Source organism: Pholcus phalangioides, unplaced genomic scaffold, assembly GCF_987345545.1.
Source record: "Pholcus phalangioides strain wild (caught in Gottingen) unplaced genomic scaffold, Ppha-v1.0 ptg000017l_1, whole genome shotgun sequence".
Lineage (NCBI taxonomy): Eukaryota > Metazoa > Arthropoda > Arachnida > Araneae > Pholcidae > Pholcus > Pholcus phalangioides.
The window spans coordinates 14038555-14060686 of NW_028301610.1; the positions used below are offsets into that span (position 1 = coordinate 14038555).

A 22132-nucleotide genomic window follows, 5' to 3' on the forward strand; every position below is an offset into this window, starting at 1 on the left:
ACCGCATATCTCTCTCTCTCTCCTCTCCTTTTTTATATATATACGTATATTCTTTCCTCCAACAACTCATCTCTTCACTGAGCCTATTCTGCTTGATGAGATTTCCCAAAGCTTTTCTTTACTGGCAAAAAAAAAAATGGATTCTATATTTTTCTCCCTTATTGAAGTGGCGACAGATGAGAATCATTCACGAGCCATGGAACAGTTAGACATAAACTGGCAGATAAGGGATGGAACTTTTAAAAATTTTAATCCTACAGATAACAAAAGTTATCGAAAATGATCGAATATGAATTTATTTTCACGCTAAAAGTCATATAAAAATGCGAGTAAATGATTTTCATTTCTAAAACTTCATAACAATTCGAGTAAAAAATTTCAAGCATCTGTGTGATTATTTATGTTTTTAATGTATTGTTTATAGCGACTGAAACAAACAAATACAAGGAATGGGATTGGCCGCATGTTATCAAACAGAAAAGGAGGACTCGAATTCAACAAATCACGTGCCTTCATTTTTGTTGATATTTATATGCAGTAATAACGTATACACCTTTCGTGGTTAAAATGAAAACATAAGCAGAAACGAGTTGTTTGATTGGTTGAACAAGACCATCTGTTCCGTTATCATAGTGTAGCTGTGCCAACGATTACCAAAGGCGTCACTAGAGGAAAGTGTTTACCGAGTAAAAGAGATTCTATCTCTTCAGTGATTTCACATTTTTTCCCACTACATGGAAAATTTTTCTAAATTCATATAAAATGATGATAATAATAATAAAACATACTTGATCAAATCTACTTTTTTTAGAAAAAAAAAAAACGAAACACGCATTTATATTTGTATTCAGTTCCTCATCATCTTTTTCCTTCAAAAAAAAAAAAAAAAGGAGAGATACGGATCACATCAAAAGTGATAATACCTTGCAAGAAGTATACGGTGCATCAAGATTGAAATAACGCGAAATAGGGAACAATACAAGAGCGCGCATCAGACCATCAAAATTTCATAGACAAAGATGATATTAGACCCCCACCATTAAAAAAGAATTTTCGGAAGAGAATTATTAGGAGGAAAAAGTAAGAAACACCGAAAAAGGTTAGGTAATCATTTTTTTTCCCCCCTTGAAGGGAGAATGAAAAAAATGGGGAGTGAAAATTCGCCGACAATACCTGCGACATCAGTTAAGAATATTATCCTTATTTTTTATCACCTGTACCCGGGAGGAATGGTATCATCAGTGTCCATAAAAGGGAGTGGCTTAAGATTGATGCGGGCCATTTCTGCCATTAGTACCTTTAATGTTTACATCAATGCCCATCGCAATTGTGGAACGAATTCGTTCATATTTAATGAGATATTTCCGACGTCAAAAAAAGTATATATATAAACTAAATAATAATTTTGTTTCTTTCTTCCGCCCACCGTCTTTGAGATCTCCTCCTTGTCATGTTAGATGTTGAAAGGATCCTAATCTGATGAATTGAAGGTGGGCAGATGGTCACCACACTAGGATAAAAATAGCCCCGAGAGAGTAAATTGCTTTGGACTAAGGGATTACCAAATCATGGAAAAAGCCAAAAAATATGGCTTTTGGCCATCAAAAAAAAAAAAAAAAAAAAAATCTTAAATTACCCCTTACAGTCATCTCAAATACACAACCAATTCACGCTAAGTGCCAAGATATATGTAAGACACGAAAAAACAAAAACGTCCGTTGAGGTAAGTAAAGTTCGATTATCAATCACAACTTTCTGAAAAGACACCCATTTCATTATCATATCGGAGCATGTTCGATCAACACACGACGAGTTTCTGAGACTATTGTTGACTTGGTGTCAGTGATTACTTGTCTTTCTTATCCTTATTACGACGACGTAATAATATCGACACGGCACGTGATATACAAATGGCGTCTTGAAACGACCAAAGGGGGGGAAAAAAAAAATCAAAGCATTAGGAGAAGGGATAAGAAAGAAGTGTTTTTATGATTTTTAGTGAATTCTTTCATAGCATTATTGTTCGAGAGTTTGGAGGTATATAAAGGAAAGATAGAAATTTCTTTCTTTCAACAACCATTACGCAAGCCATTAAGAAATACGCTGATGAAGTAAGTACATAAAGATGAAAAGAAAGTACTGCCAGGCAAAGAAACCACATTCACACCACTTGCTGTGAGAAAACTCCTTTTTCCGTCTCACCACTTTCCATATAACAGAAAAACTGTGAATATATTTTTATTATATATATATATTCCCTCCTTCAACAACATCACAAAAACCGACGGGATAGCACGAGAATAAAATAAAAAGGAGAATGAATGGGAAAACGTCGATTTACAAATGAAAAATCTCTTCTCCTACAGAGATCTTTTGTGAAGTTCTCGAAAATTTAAGGAATTCTTTCTCAATTCATATACGTTTTTCTTGCCGAACTGAGCATTTGTTGACGAAATAAAATATAAAAAAAAAAACCAAAATAAGCAGGTTCCGGGATTTTTATTTTCTCCTACAATATTTATTTATTATTTTTATTCTCGAGGAAATTACCATAACAAAAATAAGGATGCGAATAAACGAGATGGAGAGCACGGGGAGTACAAATTATCCCAAGCATTTTTAATAGCAGTTTCTTTGGGATTTGAGAGGTTTGTAGGAAGGCGATATCGATTTATGATTCAATTAAACACGTTGTGTACCAAGAGTTAATCCCTGAAGCCAATTACGAATCAAAACGGACTCGGGGAAAGATTATGGATGAGAAACATCGAAGGCGGACGATTTATTACTCCATCGCTAAAATTATCAAGTTTCTCAAAGGGTAGGGTATTTGATGGTAATTCGTAATCTTGGTGTTGACCACTTGTTTGCAACCGTTTCACCCGATTAAAGGAGGAAGAGGTTACTCCATTCCACAATCCTTCTGAATTAGGTAGAACGAGAGAGACTTTCGGGCCTATATAGTTGACGTTGCCGTAATCAACCGAAGGGTTAGAAGCAAGAATCATCAAGGGTTAGGGAATGATCGGAGGTAGGTGGCTAATCTTCTTGCCAGCAAAGCTCAACACGCTAAATATTTAATCGAGTTGTCAATACCCGATGCCCGCACTATTGAACACGTCCATGCTTCCGGGATATTGGAAACAACGATCGCCTCGAAGAGAATAAGGCAAAGACGAGAGAACCAAAAAGAAAAAATAGTTCTTAAAAAAAAAGCCAGGGGGAAAAAAAAAACGATTTTGGGGGGAGAAAAAGGGAAGTATTTTCTTCCCCCCCCCCCATTCTCCTCAAACTCGATTCGCCTGCATTCAGCGTACGAGAAGATTAATCATTTTTGCCAATAGTTGGCTAATATCGAAACGGATTAACCGGTTAATAATGTGACAGCTGCACGAGTATAGATACGACCGAAGGTAGCTTGAAAAAATAAAATAAATTAAATCTGAAGATGTAATTACCTTGGAGGTTCGCAGTTGCTGTATTCATTTCTCCGACACAAAACCTTCGATGAAGTTATTCTTACCAATGATGACAAAAAGAGAAAAGAAAATGTCGGTGTATTTCCGCGAGTTAATTATATTCTAAAATGTCCCTTCCCAGAATTTAAATAGATGACTCACCAGCTTTAAAATATAGTAAAACTTCTCTATAAGGGAGATTCCCGCTTGTCTGGAACTCAATAGTGTCGCTTTGAGAGAAATAATTGTATTTTACTGATGTCTAGAAATAAATTAATTTAATACTGTCCGTGCACATAAAGAGATATCAATGCTCTTTTCTTTGCCAACTGATGCAAACCAATACGGCACAACTTGAACTGTACAGTTAAATAATAACCATTTGGCATGACCCCTCTTGCATCTGCCGGAAAAATACAATGTCAAAGAGAAAATTAATCCTCCCGTGATCAAGAATGGTCTTTAAGCCTTTCCGCGGCATGGTAGAAATCACTAAACACCCTATAAAGTGCCATATATTTTTAATATGATATAGACTTTCTTACGATTTTCAGCAGCTGCAAAATAAGAAGTATAGGGGGAAAAGTTTTTCATCGAGAAAAATCAGCATTACAAAATATCTGGGCTTGTCAGTGCTAAAATAAGGGGTTTTACGGAGACGAGATATCTCGTCAATGCCCTTATGGGTGGTTTCTTAATGTTGTGTTTCTTAACGGTTTTTTTTGTCAGTTGACTCTTCATAGGAACATATTTTCTTCATATGATCCCCTGTCTAATCCAGGACCCCACTTTCATCTAGGAGCGAAGTGCTTTCTACTTATTGAACTAAATTAATAATAAACAAAAATTTTATAAATGACGTTGATGTCTGGACCCTTGGGGAATTCGTGGATCTGGGGGAGGGGGTGATCTTCTTTCTGAAGAGCCGAATTCTGTGAGAAAAACTGTTTTGTCGCATGAAATGTAGGACGACCGAGGAAACCTATGCAATCAATTGCCCCTCTCCGAAATATGTTCTAGGATCCATGACTATCCTTGGCTGCTGGAGTTCAGGAAGCTTCCTTCTTGTAAAGGTGGTTCTATGCAAAGCCGTCTAAACATCATGTCTCCGAGGCAAAGTGGTGTTCCAAGGGCTCAGGGCTGGATCTTGAATCCTGCGAACTACTTCGCCGCAGAAGGCGCCAACTGAAGGAGAGGGACGATTTTTTATCACCAAACTATTATTCGCTTACACTTGAAAAATGTCCAGAACTGGCCCTGCCCATAATAAAAACTAGAAATTAATAGCTTACATATTTCATTTGTGTATTCTCAAAAACCATAGTACCACATCTCATCACATAAGTCTCCCATGGGCTTGAAGCCCCTAAGTCATACCTAGATGGGCACATGCGCTAAGATAGTCTAGGTCCATGGACAGCTCTGCTGGATTTTGAAACTAGTCAATTTTTTTTTTTCAAACCATATTTCACAATAGCCTTTTTCAGTGCTCTCTGTGGACCCTTTAACCACCTATCGTGGCTCCCCTTTCACTTGATTCTCACTCATGGCTCCCTTATAATATTCAAGGACCACAGGGGGCCATATGATCCTATTTAGTCCCTTTAATGAATGAAAAATCGTTCCAAAAAACAGCCCAAAACGCAGGTGACCTTTCAAATATGTTTTACTGTATTGAAATTCAGAAAATGCAAAATCATCTGAGATCATCGCGAACCCTTGTTACATTTGCACAGTCAATATCGGTATCAACTGAACATATATTGACCACCAAAAGAATTCACGGACCTCCACATAATAATTATAATCTATTACACATCGAATTGATGTCCTTTGTAATCTTATAATACAACTAAAAAATAAATCCATGCAAAACTATACCAAACATGCAAAATAAAACACAAAAAAAACTAAACAAAACAAATTAAAGAGACCATTTTTTTTTTATTACTTTACATTCACCTGCATACTCTGTTTCTTTTTTGTGTTGTTTCATACAGAAGGCATACTTTGCAGAACATGAAAAAATTACAATTCGCAGCGCATTACACGTATAAACTTATGTACAAAAAAAAAAAAATGAAATTGTCACAAAACAAAAAAAAAAACAAAAAAATGAAAAGCAGTTTTCTCCTAAAGAGCTTCCGTATAAAATTTTTTTTTTGATTTATTACATAACATTACACTGGCGGGGGGTGGTGGTAGAAGAAGAATAAGGAAAACGTACAAAATAAAAAAATAAATACCAGGCATATTACAGGACATTTATAATCATCATGCATATTACTGCCCACTAAGAAAAATATGTAAATTTCCATGCTATTTTTAGGAAAATGATCCAAATCGAAAACACAAACAAATCAACAATAAATCGATAATATATTTGCAGATTCAATACAGTAGTCCTATCCACAGGAAAAAAAATACAGTAAGCACTTGATTTTTCTAAGTTTTCACAGAATACTTGGAAAAGAAACAAATAATGTACTATACAAGACTAGGTTTTTGGGATAAACTCAGTAGAACAAAAAAAAAAAAAAAAAAAAAAAACACGGGACATATTCGAGATTAACTTCTAGCATGGTTTACGGTAAATTGAAGAATTTGGGCACGTTTAAGGCACGGAGCATAGAAATTCGTATCTCGAAGCACAGATTCAATGGTTTTCTATCAATGCCAATAGGAATCGTACAAAAGTTTGAGAAAAATGGTAATAATCGCAACACGCCAGCGAATTGCGCAGTTTTTTGAAATGGCCATCGGCTCTCAATATTTATCAATCGATCAACGATAATTATAGATAGTCGAAAAAAATTTACAAAACGCCCTGCATGTAATTTTTAACAAAAAAAAAACGACTTTATTGTGTATCACAGAGAAGTTTTTATGATTGAAACAGTTTTTTTTTTTGAAGCTCATACGCTTAATTGATGAGAGAGAAAAGCGTAAAATGGTGTGACCTTTGACGTATAATGAAATTTTCTTTGATATTTGAATATCGATAAATGTACATTATTAACCAAAAATGTTGATGGAAACGACACATTCTTTAATCTTCTCGATTGTTTTTTTTTTCCTGTTTTTTTAAGACTTATAACCAGACGCAACAAATATTGCAAGTATTGCTAATAAATTACTAAACAATAAAGGGAAAAAAAATCACATTTACATAATATGCGGCTGAATCCGTTGGCTACGGAAGAGTCTGTTATCTCAGCCTTAGAGAAAATCGCCCACCAAGTCGTTTCTATGTTTTTTTGCAAATGAAGCTCGGTAAAAAACGTAACAAAACGCAATATAAAATCACAGTGAACAAAAGAAATAGGGTGAAAATAAAAGGACATATACACAAAAAGGGACTGGGATAAAGGGTCTCTCACAATATTTTTATCATAGTTTATTCCTACCTGGGTATACGCCGGGATGAAAGAAAGCACCAGAGAGTCCAGCGTAGTAGCCTGGGAATCCAGCGTACATGTACGGGAACAGGCCGGCTGCTTCACTGGTTGGTAGAGGAAAGTCAGAAGCGTTGCTCGGCCTCTGGGCGTAGGGCATCTGTTGCGAGCTGCTTCCACCGTTCATGGAGTCTGAAGAGTTCTTGCCTTCTTTCCTGCTGACAGCTGCAACAACGGACGCACCGGCGGTTGGACTTACGGACGTGGCGGTTGTGGCAACATTTGTGGATGAAGATGGCGTCGACGATGGGCAGTCCTTACTATCGTTCTCGCAGCTGACTTCCGGCGGCTTGCTGGCGGCTGTGGTTGCCTTCTCGGCGCAGGTGTTGTTGTCGTCTTTGGATGTGAGGGCCCCGGGTGAAACCGAAGACGTCGACGATGGAGACCTGGCTGTTTGGTTGGTGTTGGTGAGAGCGTTACCGGTGTTTTTCGACGATCCCGCAATGCCGCTGGTTGGTTGCGGGAAGGAAGGTAAGTTCATGCCGCTGAGTTGCATGCCCGGCATCTGTTGGAGACCCATCATTTGTAACTGCTGCATAAGACTAGGTGGGTTGGAGCCGGGAATGTGCGGCTGTTGTGCTGATCTTTCTTGATCTTCCGCTGCCATGTTTTGTTGAGACTGTACAAGTTGGTTTATCACGCTGACTGCGGGAGTTGACGTGGTATCGTGGCTATCTACACTCTCTTGGCCGTCTGTCAGTTTTTTAAGACTTGTTATGTGGGCCTTGAGATTGTCTATATGCCGTTTTGAAAACAGGTGGTCTTGCATGCTCGTGTTGGAAAATTTGATATTGTATTTAACTTTGCAGAGGGTGCACTCTTCTGGGAGTTTGGGAACTTCCATTTCATGACCAAAAGCTTTCAAAAATGCGAGCTTAGCTTTTTTTTCTTTGGCTCTTGCGTTCTGGAACCAGACTTGAACGACTCGTTTGGGTAAACCTATCTCACGACCTAGGCTCTCGCATTCAGCCATAGAAGGAGTCTTGTAATCAGAAAATATAGACTTCATGACTTTGAGCTGGACGGTTGACATCTGTGTACGGAATCGCTTGCCGCCTCCACCACTGCCACTTGATGATCGATTTGCTGAGTTAGAGGGAGAGGTTGGATTGCTCTCATGTGACACATCTTCCACGTCCATGTTATCAGTAGACTCGGAATGAGTCTCTGATCTGGCATCGTCAGCGCTGATAACGCTGCGGTTCATAGCTTCTTCCATACTCTTATCACTCAGATTTGTGGGAACACAGTCACTACCTTTATCGCCCTCTGTGCAAATTTTGACGGGTTTGCTCAGATCTAGTGGAGCATCACCGACGATAGTTTTTTCTTCTGTGTTCTTGTTTTGTTTGACACTCAAGTCAGCGGGTGACTGCGCATTTTCTTTGCTTACACTTGTAGTTGAGCTCAGCTCGTCGAGATATTTTTTCAAAGAATCTTCGTAATATTTTTTCATGGAATTTTGAACCGAATCTGCATTTTGAGCAGAAAAAAGTGACATGGTGGTTGAAGCACTAGTGGCAGTGGTAGAGAATGGAGCCAACATATTTTGTCTGACATCCTCTGAAGCATTTGATGTTGAAGGAGTACCAGGGTTGGAGTCAATGTCGCCGTCAGGTAAGGAATCGATGTTTATATCGCCCCTAGTATATTGATCGGCATGTCGAGTAGCCAAATGGGACTCAAGTGCTGATCGAGCTTTAAAAAGAGCACGACAGAAAGGACATCGTTTATGAATCACTTGTTGGTGAGCACGAAACTGCCCTTTTCGTTCTCGTGCTCTGGTATTTTGAAACCACACTTGCACAACGCGCTTTTTCAAGCCAACTTCTCTCGCAATATTTTCAAGCATTTTACGGCTGGGATTGCTTTCAACTTGATATTTCTGATAAAGATAATCCAATTGCTCTGGCAAAATAGTTGTTCTCAGTCTCTTGTCTTTCGGTTGTTCACCAGGTTCTTTTGACTCTTCTTCTTCGGGCATCTTCCTTTTAAGAGGTGGTGTTGGAGGTTGTTGGGCCTCATATTGCAGAATTCCAAAGGATGAATTCGGGGAATAATTCGGAAAAAGATTAGGATTCATGATGTGTACGATTTGATGCTCCCTCCATAGGTCGAAACGTGGAAAGGCAAGGCTGCATTTGTCGCAGCGGTATGTACCATTTTGTGTGAACTTTTCAGACGCCCTGGCGACTGCATTACTAGTCTCAGAAATGCCACTACCTTGCGATTTTTCATCTATTAATCCAGCCGCCGCTTTCATCTGTACGGCTATAGGATTTTCGTCTTTAAAGCAAGAGCTTTTTTGATGTTTTATAAGTTCGTAATACCTCTGAAAGACCTGGAGGCATTTCTTACACTGGTAATTAAGTCCAGGTGTTCTTTGGAACTTCCCGGTGCTGTCTTCGTCAGTGTTAACCGGTGGCTGGTTCTCGTACACTTTACGGGCTTTTTGTCTAGCGTTCTGGAACCACACCACAATTACCCGAGGACTAAGATTGAGTAATTTGGACAGGTATTCCAGGTCATCATCTTTGGGGTAAGCGTTTGATTCGAAAAACTCTTGGAGGACCTTAATCTGGTAATCGGTAAAACGAGTGCGATTAGCCCGCTTGCCGCTACCAGAAGTGACATTCAAAGCCGGATTGCCACAAAACGAAGGGCTTCCAAATGCTCTTGAAGAATCAGACGCTGGTGGTGAAGCTGAAGACGCTGCTACAAGAGGAGTGGTTATTGATGTAACGGAGCTGAAGTTTATTGCTGGTTGAGAACACGGTGACTGACAATGAGATGTAAATATCTGATGCTCTTTCGAATGTTCTGTGGAACCAGCAGAGAGCATTGGTATATCCATTCCAGAGAAACTAGGAAATGTTTCAGTGGTCGTAGCAACAGTATTTGTTGTAGTAGAAGGTGTCGGTGAAGGTTGGGGGTTAGAAAGAATAATGTTAGTTTCGGGTTTCAAAGCGGGTGTCCTTCTTTCGGGTTCATGTGGTTGGTAATCATCATGTTTGTCTTTATCTTCTTGTGAAGAATCAGTGTCATCTACAACACTGCATCGGCCATCTTCACTCAAGTTGGTCGAATCGGCATCTCCTTTGCTCAAAAAATCATTCCGTCCAATAGGAACGACTTTGGCTTCGCCAGTTTTTTCATACTCTTCTAGATTCAAGAATGTTGATGGTGGGTTGTTAAAATTGTACGGAGAATCTTTATTTCTTTGTCTTTCTTTGAATAATGTGTTACGGAACCAATGTTTGATAACTTTCAGTGGCAGACCAGATTTATCGGACATCTCCATTAGTTGTTCTTCTGTGGGAGAATTATTGATATCGAAGTAAGTCCGTAGTATTTTTAGTTGCTCGTCACTAATCCGAGTTCGAGCTCTTTTTTGTTGAGACTGAGCATTTGCCAGAGCTTGTTGATGTTGCAGCATTTTTTGTTGAGCAGCGAAAAAATTAGAGTCTACTCCACCTGGAAGTACTGGATGGTTGAAAGCCGATGCCATGAGAGGATCCATTGGTGGTGGAAGAAGCACCGGAATTAGAGGGGGATGCATATTCATAGCTGCTGCGGCTGCAAAGGGCACGTTTAAATTCATGCCCATAGGCAGGTTCATTCCTAGACCCATACTCATCAAAAGCTGGTTAAATTGAAGTTGGGCAGCCATCTGGTTGGCAGCTGCTGCTGAAGGTGTGACTTCTGGTGTTTGCGAAGGAAGGGTTGTAGATTGTGAAGAAGTAGATACTGGCACATTGACGTTAGAAGAAGATGAGCAAACTGATGAAGGAGTAGCACACATCGATGGCTCAGATTTGATGGGCGTAGGAGTAGGAATTGTTTCGGCAATGTTCTCTTCACAAGTAAGATGCGGTGGTTGCTCAGTAGTGTTCCTTTTATCGTATTCTGATCTGTAATTTTTCACAAACTCCTCTAAAAATTCAAAAGGTACAACGTCTCTGTGTATTTCTTCTTTGTGAGCTTTCAAGACCCAGATGCTCGTGAACTCCTTCGAGCAGATATTGCACACTGATCGATTGATTTCTGGCATATCATGTGACGGAACTGTATCATCATCAGTAATTTTAGTGTCATTTTCATTGTTCGCATTCTTTTCGGTTTCTTTTTCCAAATCGATATCTTTATTTTCGGGTTTTATTACTTGCACTTCTAGATCTTTCTTCTCTGGCTTTTTCCTCCGCTGGTTGTTCTCGTTGAATTGCATTACAACGTCAAATCCAAAACTCTCGATCAAATGCTTGTACACAAGAGGGCGTGGTCTCGGAAACGGACATCGAGGTTTCATGGGCAGATTTAGCAACTGCAGACTATGATTGTCCTGCATGGAAGGTAATTGACATCCATCGAACTGTTGTTGTTGTGTGGCATCGGGTACACTGTGCAGAGCTACTGCAACGTGATCTTCATCTTTGTTGGACTGGCCAATGAAGCGACTGCATTGTGATTGGTTAGCAGTAACTTCGGATATTATGCCACTATGATGAGGGCTGTGTTGAGTTGACTGCACAGCGGTGGTCTTACAGCTTTTACCCATAAATGGGAGGGACTGTGGATTGAACAGACAACAAAGCGACTGATGTTGAGCCATCATTTCTGGAGTAGCAAATACAGCAGTGCATCTTGGACACGTTGAGGATTGTGAAACTGACACTGTGGGTGAAGGCGTTGTTGTCTGATTTACTGATGATAAGATAGGAGGCTGAGTAAGAGGATGTGAGATTGCCAAACTAGATGTAACGGTAGACGTTTTGAGTGATGCGTAAAGAGGTGGAGAGGCACTATTGGGAGAAGTTCCAATTGAATGAGGAATGTTTGAAGACGTTTGAGGCAACTCAGGAATTTTAGCACTCTGTATAGTAGTAGGAACATTTGCAGTTGAGCACGAAGGCTGAGTTGTAGAGGGCTGGATGATAGGCGAACTTTCATTTCCAGTATCACTATGTGGAAACAATGCATGAGGTGTCAAGTTCTCCGGTCCTGGTTCTGGCCTCTCGATGAGGGGTGTGCTGAGGTCGATTTGACCGGTCATGGCAAGTTCATGTAGTTTAGATGCTCTCGTCTGATGAAGAACGGACCTAACATGGATATCAAGCGTAGAGCCTTGGCTATAGGAGACTTTACATATGTTACACTTAAAGGGTTTCTTTTCGGTATCTCCAGAAGTTGTTGTAGTTGTCGCTGATGAAGAACTGACAGTGACAGTTGCTGGAAGTAAGCTGGGGCTATTCACTGTCACAGTTGAGTTGTTCTCTTTCATGCTTAGTTTCACTTTGTGTAAATGTGAAACCGAGTTGTAATGCACCAGAAGTATATTTTTCTGGGTAAAAGATTCCATGCAAATCTCGCATTTAAATGGTCGGTTTGGATCGAGATACTTCTCCATCGGATAACTCATTTTTTCGCCTTTACGATGCAAAAGTGTTTTATTATGGCTGGTCAAGTAGCTTTGTCGAGTGAATGCAACTTTGCATCGATGACATTTATATTTTCGATTAGGGTCGTTATAACTATCCTCTGCGATGGACTGGCTGTTTATGTAATCTTCCAATACATCCTGATTAGAGTTCGTACCATCAATCATCGAGATATCTTCAGAATGATCAGTTTCAGTTTCCCGTAGAGGTGAAGTTTCTTCTCTTTCTGTGACTTCCATTACTTCTTCGGTATTTTCCATGTCTTCTCTGATGCTCTCTTTTTTCAGCAATTCAGTAGTCTGCGGATCTAGGACCCCTGCCCCGCCGCCTACCAAAAGCGGATTATTGGCTAGGCTTGCTCTATACTGCTCCAGTTGTTCTTTTGTCATGTCAGTGTGAGTAGTTTCAACATGTTTCTGCAATGCAATGACCGATCTAAAACTGCGTCCACAGAGTACACATTTCGTTGCAGCACGAATAAGATGGTATTGAGAGTGCAGCTGCAACTTTTCCAACGTTTTGAAAGCCAAACTGCATTGATTGCATCGATATTTGTACACGTGTCGGTCCGAAACGGCCAAAAGAGACTTTTTTACATGAATCTCTTTGAAATGCATTTGCAGAGCGAGAACAGTCTTGAAGTAATGAGTACACCCTTTCCTCCAACATAAGTAACCTAACCCGTTTGGTGTTTGTTTTAATTCCATGTGGCCGAATTCGTTTTGGTGAGCAAACAATTCGTCAACATTGTTGCATACTTTGCTGCAAACAGTGCATGTTAGATCATCACTAGTTTCGTCAGCAACGGTTGTGGCTTTGGTTTCTATGGGGGGTTTTTCTTCTGGCTCTGGAGTCGGTTGCTTGATAAGATTGCATTCCGGGGTCGGTTGCTTTGGTTGTGGCGTTGGATCTTTGTTGCCGATTGACGAAACATCTACCATCAACAAAAGTCTCTGAACTCCTTCCTTTGTTACATTATGAACTTCCATAAGATGACTCTCCAAAGTTGACATGTCTTTACACCCTTCCTGACATAACGGACATGGTATGGAATTCGCTTGAGGCGAATGCTGCGCAACGACGTGCATTTGAATGCGGACCTCGCTATTGCTGGTAAAGTTACAAAAAGGACATTGATGCTGTTGTTGCTGTGACTCCGTTGCAGTAGCAGTCGGGGTGGTCGAGTCACTGCTAGCAAGTTTCACGGAATCTAGCAGAGCCATTTTCAATCGTGAATCAGAAGATGGACGTTCTTCTGTTGGTGTCTCGTTTCTACTTTCAGGTTTAGGAGAATCTTCTTCCATGTATTCTATCATCGGCGTGTCTGTAATGCAAAAAATCATTAAAAGTTATCTGAATTGACATATTTTGTGATTTCCTATATTGCATCAATTTAATGGCACAAATATTGTCCAAGATTCGATATATTGGTAACGCATTTGACTGATATAAAACTAATGAGAAGTGTCACAATTGTTCTATAAATTTGATCAAAAATATCACTATCCAAGATGAAACTCAATCGAAAGTCATAGGTGGATAAAGGAAAAGGGCGATGCTCCCGTTCAGTGAAAAAATTGTATTATTAGCGTAAACGGCGATGGGGGTGGATGTGGACATTCACCCCCTTTTTCACTATACACACCCCCCTGTGATTCATCCCTTCCCCATTCGTAGAGCCTATATCCGCTTATACCAAACATAGATTTATTACTACCGACAATTTTGCCTTTAATTATTTAATTTTAAAACAAGGGAAATTATTTCTACAGTACACATACGTTGTAGCGCTACCTCAAGATATAAGTTTATATATTTCGTCCCAAATTCAAACAAAATTAGATATTGTATATAGAAATCAATTTACAAAAAATGCTACACTAAAGTGAACTCTGGGAATTTTACTTGCGCGACGAATACACTGCACAGTACAAACCAATCGCGGTTGGCTTTGACTTTGTAAAACCAGCGAATTTCATATGTCAACTGGCTTTTTCTCGTACATTTCGAACTCGCAAGTCGAATAATTATTCGTGAGCTGGAGCATTTTTAGTGAAAATTTTATGCTCGCAAGTCGAGACGTGGGCATGATGTTAATAAATTCCGGATTTTTATTCCCAAACGAGTATTACAAAGAATAGCTATAAAATCGAATGCTAGCAAGATTCTTTACCTTCTCGTATTAACCGAGTTGCAGTCAGTGCCGTCTTAACGCATGGGCCCACCCGGGCACGGCTCGGAGGCCTCTAGAATAAAGGGGCCTCGCGAAAATGAAATCTAGTTAAAATTTTTCATAATTTATCTAGTTGGGCCTCCGAAAAACCTTTTGGCCTGGGGGTCCGTGATGCTGTTAAGACGGCCCTGGTTGCAGTGTCTATTCAAAATAATCACAGTATTAATTTACTGTGATTATCACACTTATACAGGGTGAGAATCCGACCTATTCTGCCAAAATAAAGGAAGTGAAAATGTGGTCCAAGTGGATCATGAAACACCTCAACAACCCAGTCCTATCCCAAACCGTTTTTGAGTTATGGTGGATAATCGATTATTGAAAAAAAACGCGTCACGTTTGAAAAAAATCCAAATTTGTGATGTTTTTGGAAATCCGACACGCCAACTAAGTATATATTTGGAAAGAACAGAAAAAATTCTGATAAAAGATGACACCATTTTTATTGACATATCTAATCTAGATTCATTGACGAGCTACAAGTGCTGAAAGATTGGCGACATTTAAAATTGAATTGTCGCCAAATTCTGTAACCGTCAATTCTACCAACACCCTACTAGCTACAATCGGTCAAAACTTGTCCATTTCACCAGCTTTCGAAAGAGCCTATAATGAACCAATGAACCATATCGGAGTTTTGGTGTAGGAGAAATTCAGCCTTTTGTTAGTAATATCGTCTTCGCTTCTTCGACGTTCGCCTGAGTAGAGGTTCAACGAACATTCGGGAAATGAAACTAAGGTGGATGGATGAAAACGTATGTAAATCCATCATTACCTCAGATATGCAAAGCTTCCCGTGTGCGCATTCTATTCACAGGGACAAAAACAGCGAGTCAATCCACTTTACCGTGCCCATCAGCTTCTTTCTTCGACGTTTGTTGCTGTTTATTGCATTAGCTCGTTCAATTTTTTTTTCAGTGATGTACATAACCTCTTCACACCTTAGCCATCCGTCTGAACATAGCCGCATATCTGAGATATTGATGGATACTTATGGATTTACATACGTTTCCATCCACCTCAGTTTCATTTCCCGAATGTTCGTTGAACCTCTACTCAGGCGAACGTCGAAGAAGCGAAGACGATCTTACTAACAAACGGCTGAATTTCTCTTAAACCAAAACTCCGATACGGTTCATTGGTTCATTATAGGCTCTTTGGGGCCGTTCAAGTATTATGTCATCATCGATGGGGGAGGGGGTTTCCGATTTGCTGACTTTTGATAACAAGTGGGGAGGGGAGTTGGATAATGCTTACGTCATCAACCACCCTTTATGAAAATATGAAATGTTCTTAATGGCATCTTACTCGGTGAGCCAAAAACGAGAAAAACCTTTCGATAGTTTGTGGGCACTTGAAGTAACACCCCCCCCCCACTATTGATAAGTGCCCTACAGAGCCACTTTAGTGATCCCCCGTGTACGTCTCTGATCCCACCAATATGCGTTAGGATTCAGAGGGGCAGAGCTGAGGACGAAATTTTGCTGACAGGGGGGGGGGTCAGAGTCTTGCTGACTAGTGGGGGAGGGGGGTTAAAAATGGCTAAAAGTTTGCTTACGTAATACTTGAACGGCCCCTTTCGAAAGCTCGTGAATGGACAAGTTTTTGGTAAATTTGGAGTCTTGCTGACAAGTGGGGGAGGGGGGTTAAAAATGGCTAAAAGTTTGCTTACGTAATACTTGAACGGCCCCTTTCGAAAGCTCGTGAATGGACAAGTTTTTGGTAAATTTGACCGATTGTAGCTAGAAGGGTGTTTGCAGAATTGACGGTTACAGAATTTTTGGCGACAATTCAATTTTAAATGTCGCCAATCTTTCAGCAGCTCGTCAATAAATCTAGATTAGATATGCCACGTTTTTTCAAACGTGACGCGTTTTTTTCCATAATCGATTATCCACCATAACTCAAAAACGGTTTGGGATAGGACAGGGTTGGTGGGGTGTTTCATGATCACCCCCTTTATTTTGGCAGAATAGGTCGGATTCACCCTGTATACTGTATATTAGTGCTAAAAAATCATAAATTTGTAATTTGATTAGCTAGTTAAACCAAAATTTAATTCTGGAACAACAAATGAATGGGACTTACCAACATCAGCATCAAAAATGATGTTCTCGTTGCCTTTGAGTTCTTTCACGAGCACATAGTCTCTAAGGTCTTCGTCTAGAGATCGTCCTTCGTTTCTGAGTTGCATCTGACGGAGATTTTCATGCCGTAAATGCCGAATAGAATGCACATGCTGAATCAATTTATACTTTGCTTTCGTGGAAAAGTTGCAAAGTTTGCAATGGAAATAATGTGCCACCGATTTCAAGGAATTTTGACCCATTTGCAAGTGAGCAAATATTCTTGAATTCGCCTCGTGCCGTGGGTTGGCTGTATGAAGCTGTAGCTTGTGAATGCTGTTTGTGTAATAATCGCACGAGTTACATCTTACTTGCACGGGATTGCTCACGTTTGCGTATTTTAGTTTCCATTCTGTACTTGCTCCCCCTTCTTTTACGTGATTGACATGTTGCAATCTTTGGAGATGTTTGTCGGTTTTACAGTGAAGTTGGAAATTTGCTTTGAGATTGGTCTTATAGGTGCAGAGCTTGCAGATGTAGGTGCCAGCAACCGCCATCAGAACTTCTTCTTCCCGCTGACGAGTACGATCCATCTGAGCGTGCTGATTCAATGTTTCGACAGAATCTGCGCTATAAACATGACAAACACAGCACTGAAAAAGCTTGCTATTCTCGTCGTACGGAACGTCTGGTCTCAATGATGGATCTGGATGCTCCAAATCCAATGTTGGAGGCGGAACACTTAGATTCATCGGGTTAGGTATAGGGCTTTTACCGCTCGCAGCTGCAGCGGCAGCAGCTGCTGCTGCCATGGCTCTCTGTTGCTGCTGCTGAGTCGCCATCATCAATAGGGCGTGATTGTAAGCCATATCGGCTAAAGCGGCTTCGGGTTGAAGCTGTGAGTCACAAGGAAGAAGCAAACCCGGATGAAATTGGAACATGGGATCTAATGCTTGAGCTTGCGCAGCTTGTGCTTGGGCTTGCTGGAAAGCTGAGATTTGTTGCATGTGTTTCACATTCTGCTGCAATACCATCATATTATGATTATGTTTCTCGCTGGTCATGTGTATTCGTAAATTTCTAGCAACGTTTGTTTCGTAATTGCATACATCGCAGCGCCACGTTGCTTTTGGTTTATTGGTAGAAATTGGCTTCTTTGCAGCAGGATCTGAACATGGCGGTGTTCCCATTGGCGGTGGAGCAGGCATAGATTGAGAAGCCATGACGTGATCGTTAGGAATATTGCCATTCTGCAGCTCTTGTACGTTGTTGATATGTTTGTCAGATTGCATGTGAATACTCAAGTTCCCTTTAGTAGTAGTGGAGTAATTGCATACTTCACATCTGTATGGCTTATAACCACAAGTGTACGTCTCTCCACGAGCAAGTCTGGGATGAGTCTGATTAGTTAGGCAATAGAGACAGCTCAGGTCGTTTTCAGGATGCTTCTCTTTCATGTGTATTTCTAGTGTCTCTTGATATTTGTAATGCCAGTTGCATTTAGGACATTTGAGCGTTTTGCAGGAATTCCGAGAGTGCATCATGGTCATGTGTCCCCCTAAAGACCTCGAAGATCCTAGGATCAGGTCACATTTGGGACATTCTACGCCATTTGTTCGGCCGTCGGGATGTTGAGGACATACCATGACAGGACTGCTGGTTGTCGGAGAAGGCGAAGGAACTGTTGTCAGAGGACTTGGGGCCGGAATGTTTTTTGGTGACACTCGGACCCCAGGAGACGTACTCTCGCGACTCCCAGTGCTCGTTGGTCTTTCCATTGATCCGGAAGTTCCAACAGCAGATACGCTAGTGTGTGCGTTGTATTCGAATATGTTATGCCGTGCATCCTGTTCGTCTGATATTTGATATTCTTCTTGTCCATTGTAACATAGCGAATGTTTCCGATCTTTGCTCGCGTCGGTGGGTGACATCAAAGGTGACGTGTCATCTGAAGCAGCGGCAGCAGCTGCTGCAGCGGCTTTTGCCATCTTTTCGATGGTCGCCAGATCTTGTAGCTCTGGAGCTAAGGCCTCTTCATTGTCGGAACTGGCTTGAAAGGAACTTATACTGCCCAATGGGGCGCATGATGTGGCCGATTCGGTCTTGGCACTGCAAACGCTGGTCACAGGTTTGATTTCTGAAAGCGCCGCAACAGGACTCGAAATGGCCGATACTAGTGTGGTGATGGCAGAAGAACCGAAGCCTTCGGCCATCGCACTGGACACTGCGTTCAGTAAAGTAGTTACTGGGTCAACAGACCCGAAGGAACTTGTACATGAGCTCTGTAATGATTGGGCATACAAATTGCTCCTACTCGCAACACTGCTGCCCTGCGCGTTAGAACTAGGAATCGGTTCCAGGAATGATAATAATGGCTCTTTATCTTTACCAACACCTTGAATAATGGCTGAAGTGTTTTTCTCAGACATAATATTTTTCTCCTCTTCATTCAAGGTGATATTATGCTCCCCCATCGCGTGAGCTACAAACGACTTTGCGTAGCCAAATGACAGTTTGCAAAGAAAACACATCAATATAGGTTTGATAGGTACGGAAGAATAGTCGACCATAGGAAAACTATTTTTCTCGGAACTTGGCGGCCTCTTATGCTGTTGTGATTCTTCCACAGAGTCCGCCTTCGCTGCATTATCACTACTTTTGTGGCGCACTGTAAATACTCTAAAACTGTGCATAACAGGAACCTCAGGAACTTTGTTTTTCTCTTGAAGGAAACTGCACGCCTGGCCATAAAGGGCACTGTACAGAGCAGGATTCCTGGAGATGTGAAGAGCGTTCACCATTTGAGGAATGACGTTCAGCTGTTGCGAAGAGGAAGGCGTCATCGTATGCCTCCCTAAAGTCCTTTGAAGGAGGTCATCACCGCCTTCGTCATCCTCGCTCAGCTCCGATTCACCGGTCTCCAGGATGAAAGCCGAACCATCAGGATTGTACACAATCTTTCCGGTGAAATTTTCAACGTCGCTTGCCGAGCTGTCAGACAGCTCGTTGAAAGCGGCCGAGCAATAAGAGGAACTTCGGCCTTGAGCCTCACCACCTAAAATGGGTTGTGAGGTAGGAACAGGAGGAGGGCACGGACGATCCGCACTGTCACTACAGCTGATACCACTATTAGCCCTGTTGATGCTGCTGCTATTGCTGTTGTACTTTTTGGCTTCACACACATGCTCAATGAAAAGGTTCGTAGTGTCAAACCCCAGCCCGCAGGAATCGCACTTCTTACTGAATTTCGGGCAAGGAGCTCGCGAGGAACTTGGTGGACGTTCAGGAACCCTCTGATGGTGGTCAATCATCACCGAAGCGTCTTGACCATCCTCCGGAGTCATCTCGGCGTCCTTTCTCGAGATACCTCCGATATTCGAATATATACTGGTAGGATGGAGTGACAGGCAGTAACCGGAACCACTACCACTTCCTAACACAAAGGATGACGATGGTGGTGACAATGATGATGACGACGACGACGATGCCGGAGATCGTGATAGTGTCTGGTTATAATGCTGCTGTTGTTGTTTCCGATGGTCTTGGTCCGCTTTGGAAGGGATTTCTTCCTCTCCTCCTCCTGACCTACCTTGATAATTCTGTAGCTTCCGCTGACCGGTGTCCACATCCACGTTAGGAACATCTGGATCCATGCTGCTTCAGGAACGTTAGCTAGATCATGGTCGTGAGTCCCATCCACCACTGGCAAAACAGAAAAATAAAAGGCATTAAGATCATTTGAGAATTTTGAAAATTGAAATACATTTTTATACATTACTCTTCTGCTCGTTTGATATAAAATAAAAGCGAAGTATCCTAAAAAAATTCTATTATTCACTATATTTATATCTACGTCAAGTAAATCACTCATTAAATTAAGCAACAACAAGGATGTTAACCGAGTAAAATATTACGATACTTTCACCATTGTACCTCTCCGACATTTATCTAGCTCTAGATCAGTGATTCCCAACATGAACGTTAACGCCCCTGAGGCGTGATGGAATGTTCCAGGGGGCGGTAGAAGCTACGGGTATAATATAGGATTCTATGGGTTAGATTGCGTTGGGGGGCGATGGGAGAAAACAATTTCTGAAGAAAGGGGCGATGGGACAAAAAAGTTTGGAAAACTATGCTCTAGATCCTCAATATTTATTCCCGCCTTTACAAAACATGTTTATTTTTATAACAATTATCGCAGTTTAAAAATACACGACGTAAAATGGCAACGTACATTTGTAGTACTATTCATATAGGAGGTGAAGGTATAACACACATAATATGCATATTCCGTCCATACAAATTATAACTAACATAATCAAACTGATTTTCGATGGGAGCAAACAAAAAGATGTAGTCAATTGGAATGCATTAGAAAACAAGCAATGTGAAAAAAAAACAACTCCATCCTTTGAAGCCGAAGATGCTTGACCAGTGAAGCGTACTACATTGTCCAAAGGATTACGCGAATGAACCCACATTACAAGACCTAATATGAGAAAACAAATAGCAAAAAAAAGGGCACCCAAAATTAAGACAATAGATATCAGTAACGGTGCAGGGCAATTGATAGGACAGCGATGTTTCATGCACACTGGAAAGAAATGCCTCTTTGTACAACAATATGACACTTTGCAAGTAATATTCAATGCTAAAAGAGTGTATAAAATGCTGTGAAATCAGCTGCAACTCGAAAACTTCCAGCAGACAAACGACCAGATCAATGACTGATAATAATAACGCGTTCCTCTAACAACACGAGACGATCGTGATTAATGAATAAGCAATCAAAGATTCATGCACCAAAGTCTAAATTAAATAAGACGAGATGCTCCAGTTAACATGCACACAAATCGGGTCGATAAATACAGAACCATAAGAAAACACCCCCATAAAATACACCAGACATGGCTGAAAACTCGATTTTTCGTCCAAGTAATTTCAGCTCCAGAGATTCATCTATCTTTTAGTCACTTTATCTTACGAGCTCTGTATGCACAGTAGAAAAAAAAATCAGGTATAAGATAAAAAAAACATTCGACGAGACATGGACGGCTTCATGGCCGATTTAAGACCCTAATTGCGTCGCTGTAATATCAGGAAACAGCAGGGTAAAGGCAAGAGGGATGAGCCGTCTCAAGTTCAGCACCTATCAGTCCAATATACCCGGACACCCTCCGTCCGCATTATATCCACCATCCGACCACCATTGCCAATCCTCCGGGCTGCTCTCCTTCCACATTCTGCAGTCCTTTCGACTTCATCCATCAAATCTGACAGAATTCGTAGGGACTAGGATTCTTCTCTCTCTGCGTCGTGTCCGCGCTCACCTCTCCTCACTATGAACTGCGATATCTCTTCTTCGGTAATTTCTTCTCATTATCCGCATAATATATCCCTAGTCTGGTTGGTCTTCAGCACAAAAAAAGAATAACAAAAAATATGAGAGGGTGTAGGGAATATGAAACAACAGGAAAACAAAATG

At 40.9% G+C, this 22132-nt stretch overlaps 1 protein-coding gene across 9 annotated transcripts in view; it reads right to left on the reverse strand.

Annotated features, from left to right (window-relative positions):
- The window catches only part of LOC149072421 (zinc finger homeobox protein 4-like), a 270194-nt gene that overhangs the window by 88511 nt on the left and 159551 nt on the right, over positions 1–22132 (reverse strand). For 8 of the 9 annotated variants that reach the window (XM_089246749.1, XM_089246745.1, XM_089246746.1 and 5 more), the window contains 2 exons: positions 16670–20349; positions 6866–13672 (listed from right to left, as the gene is read on the reverse strand). In XM_089246749.1, coding sequence (XP_089102875.1) covers positions 6866–13672; positions 16670–20300 — 10438 coding nt within the window. In that variant the 5' untranslated portion in view covers positions 20301–20349. Of the gene's footprint in view, positions 1–5382; positions 13673–16669; positions 20350–22132 lie in introns of those variants that run through there. The other variant, XM_089246753.1, reaches the window with a different exon arrangement.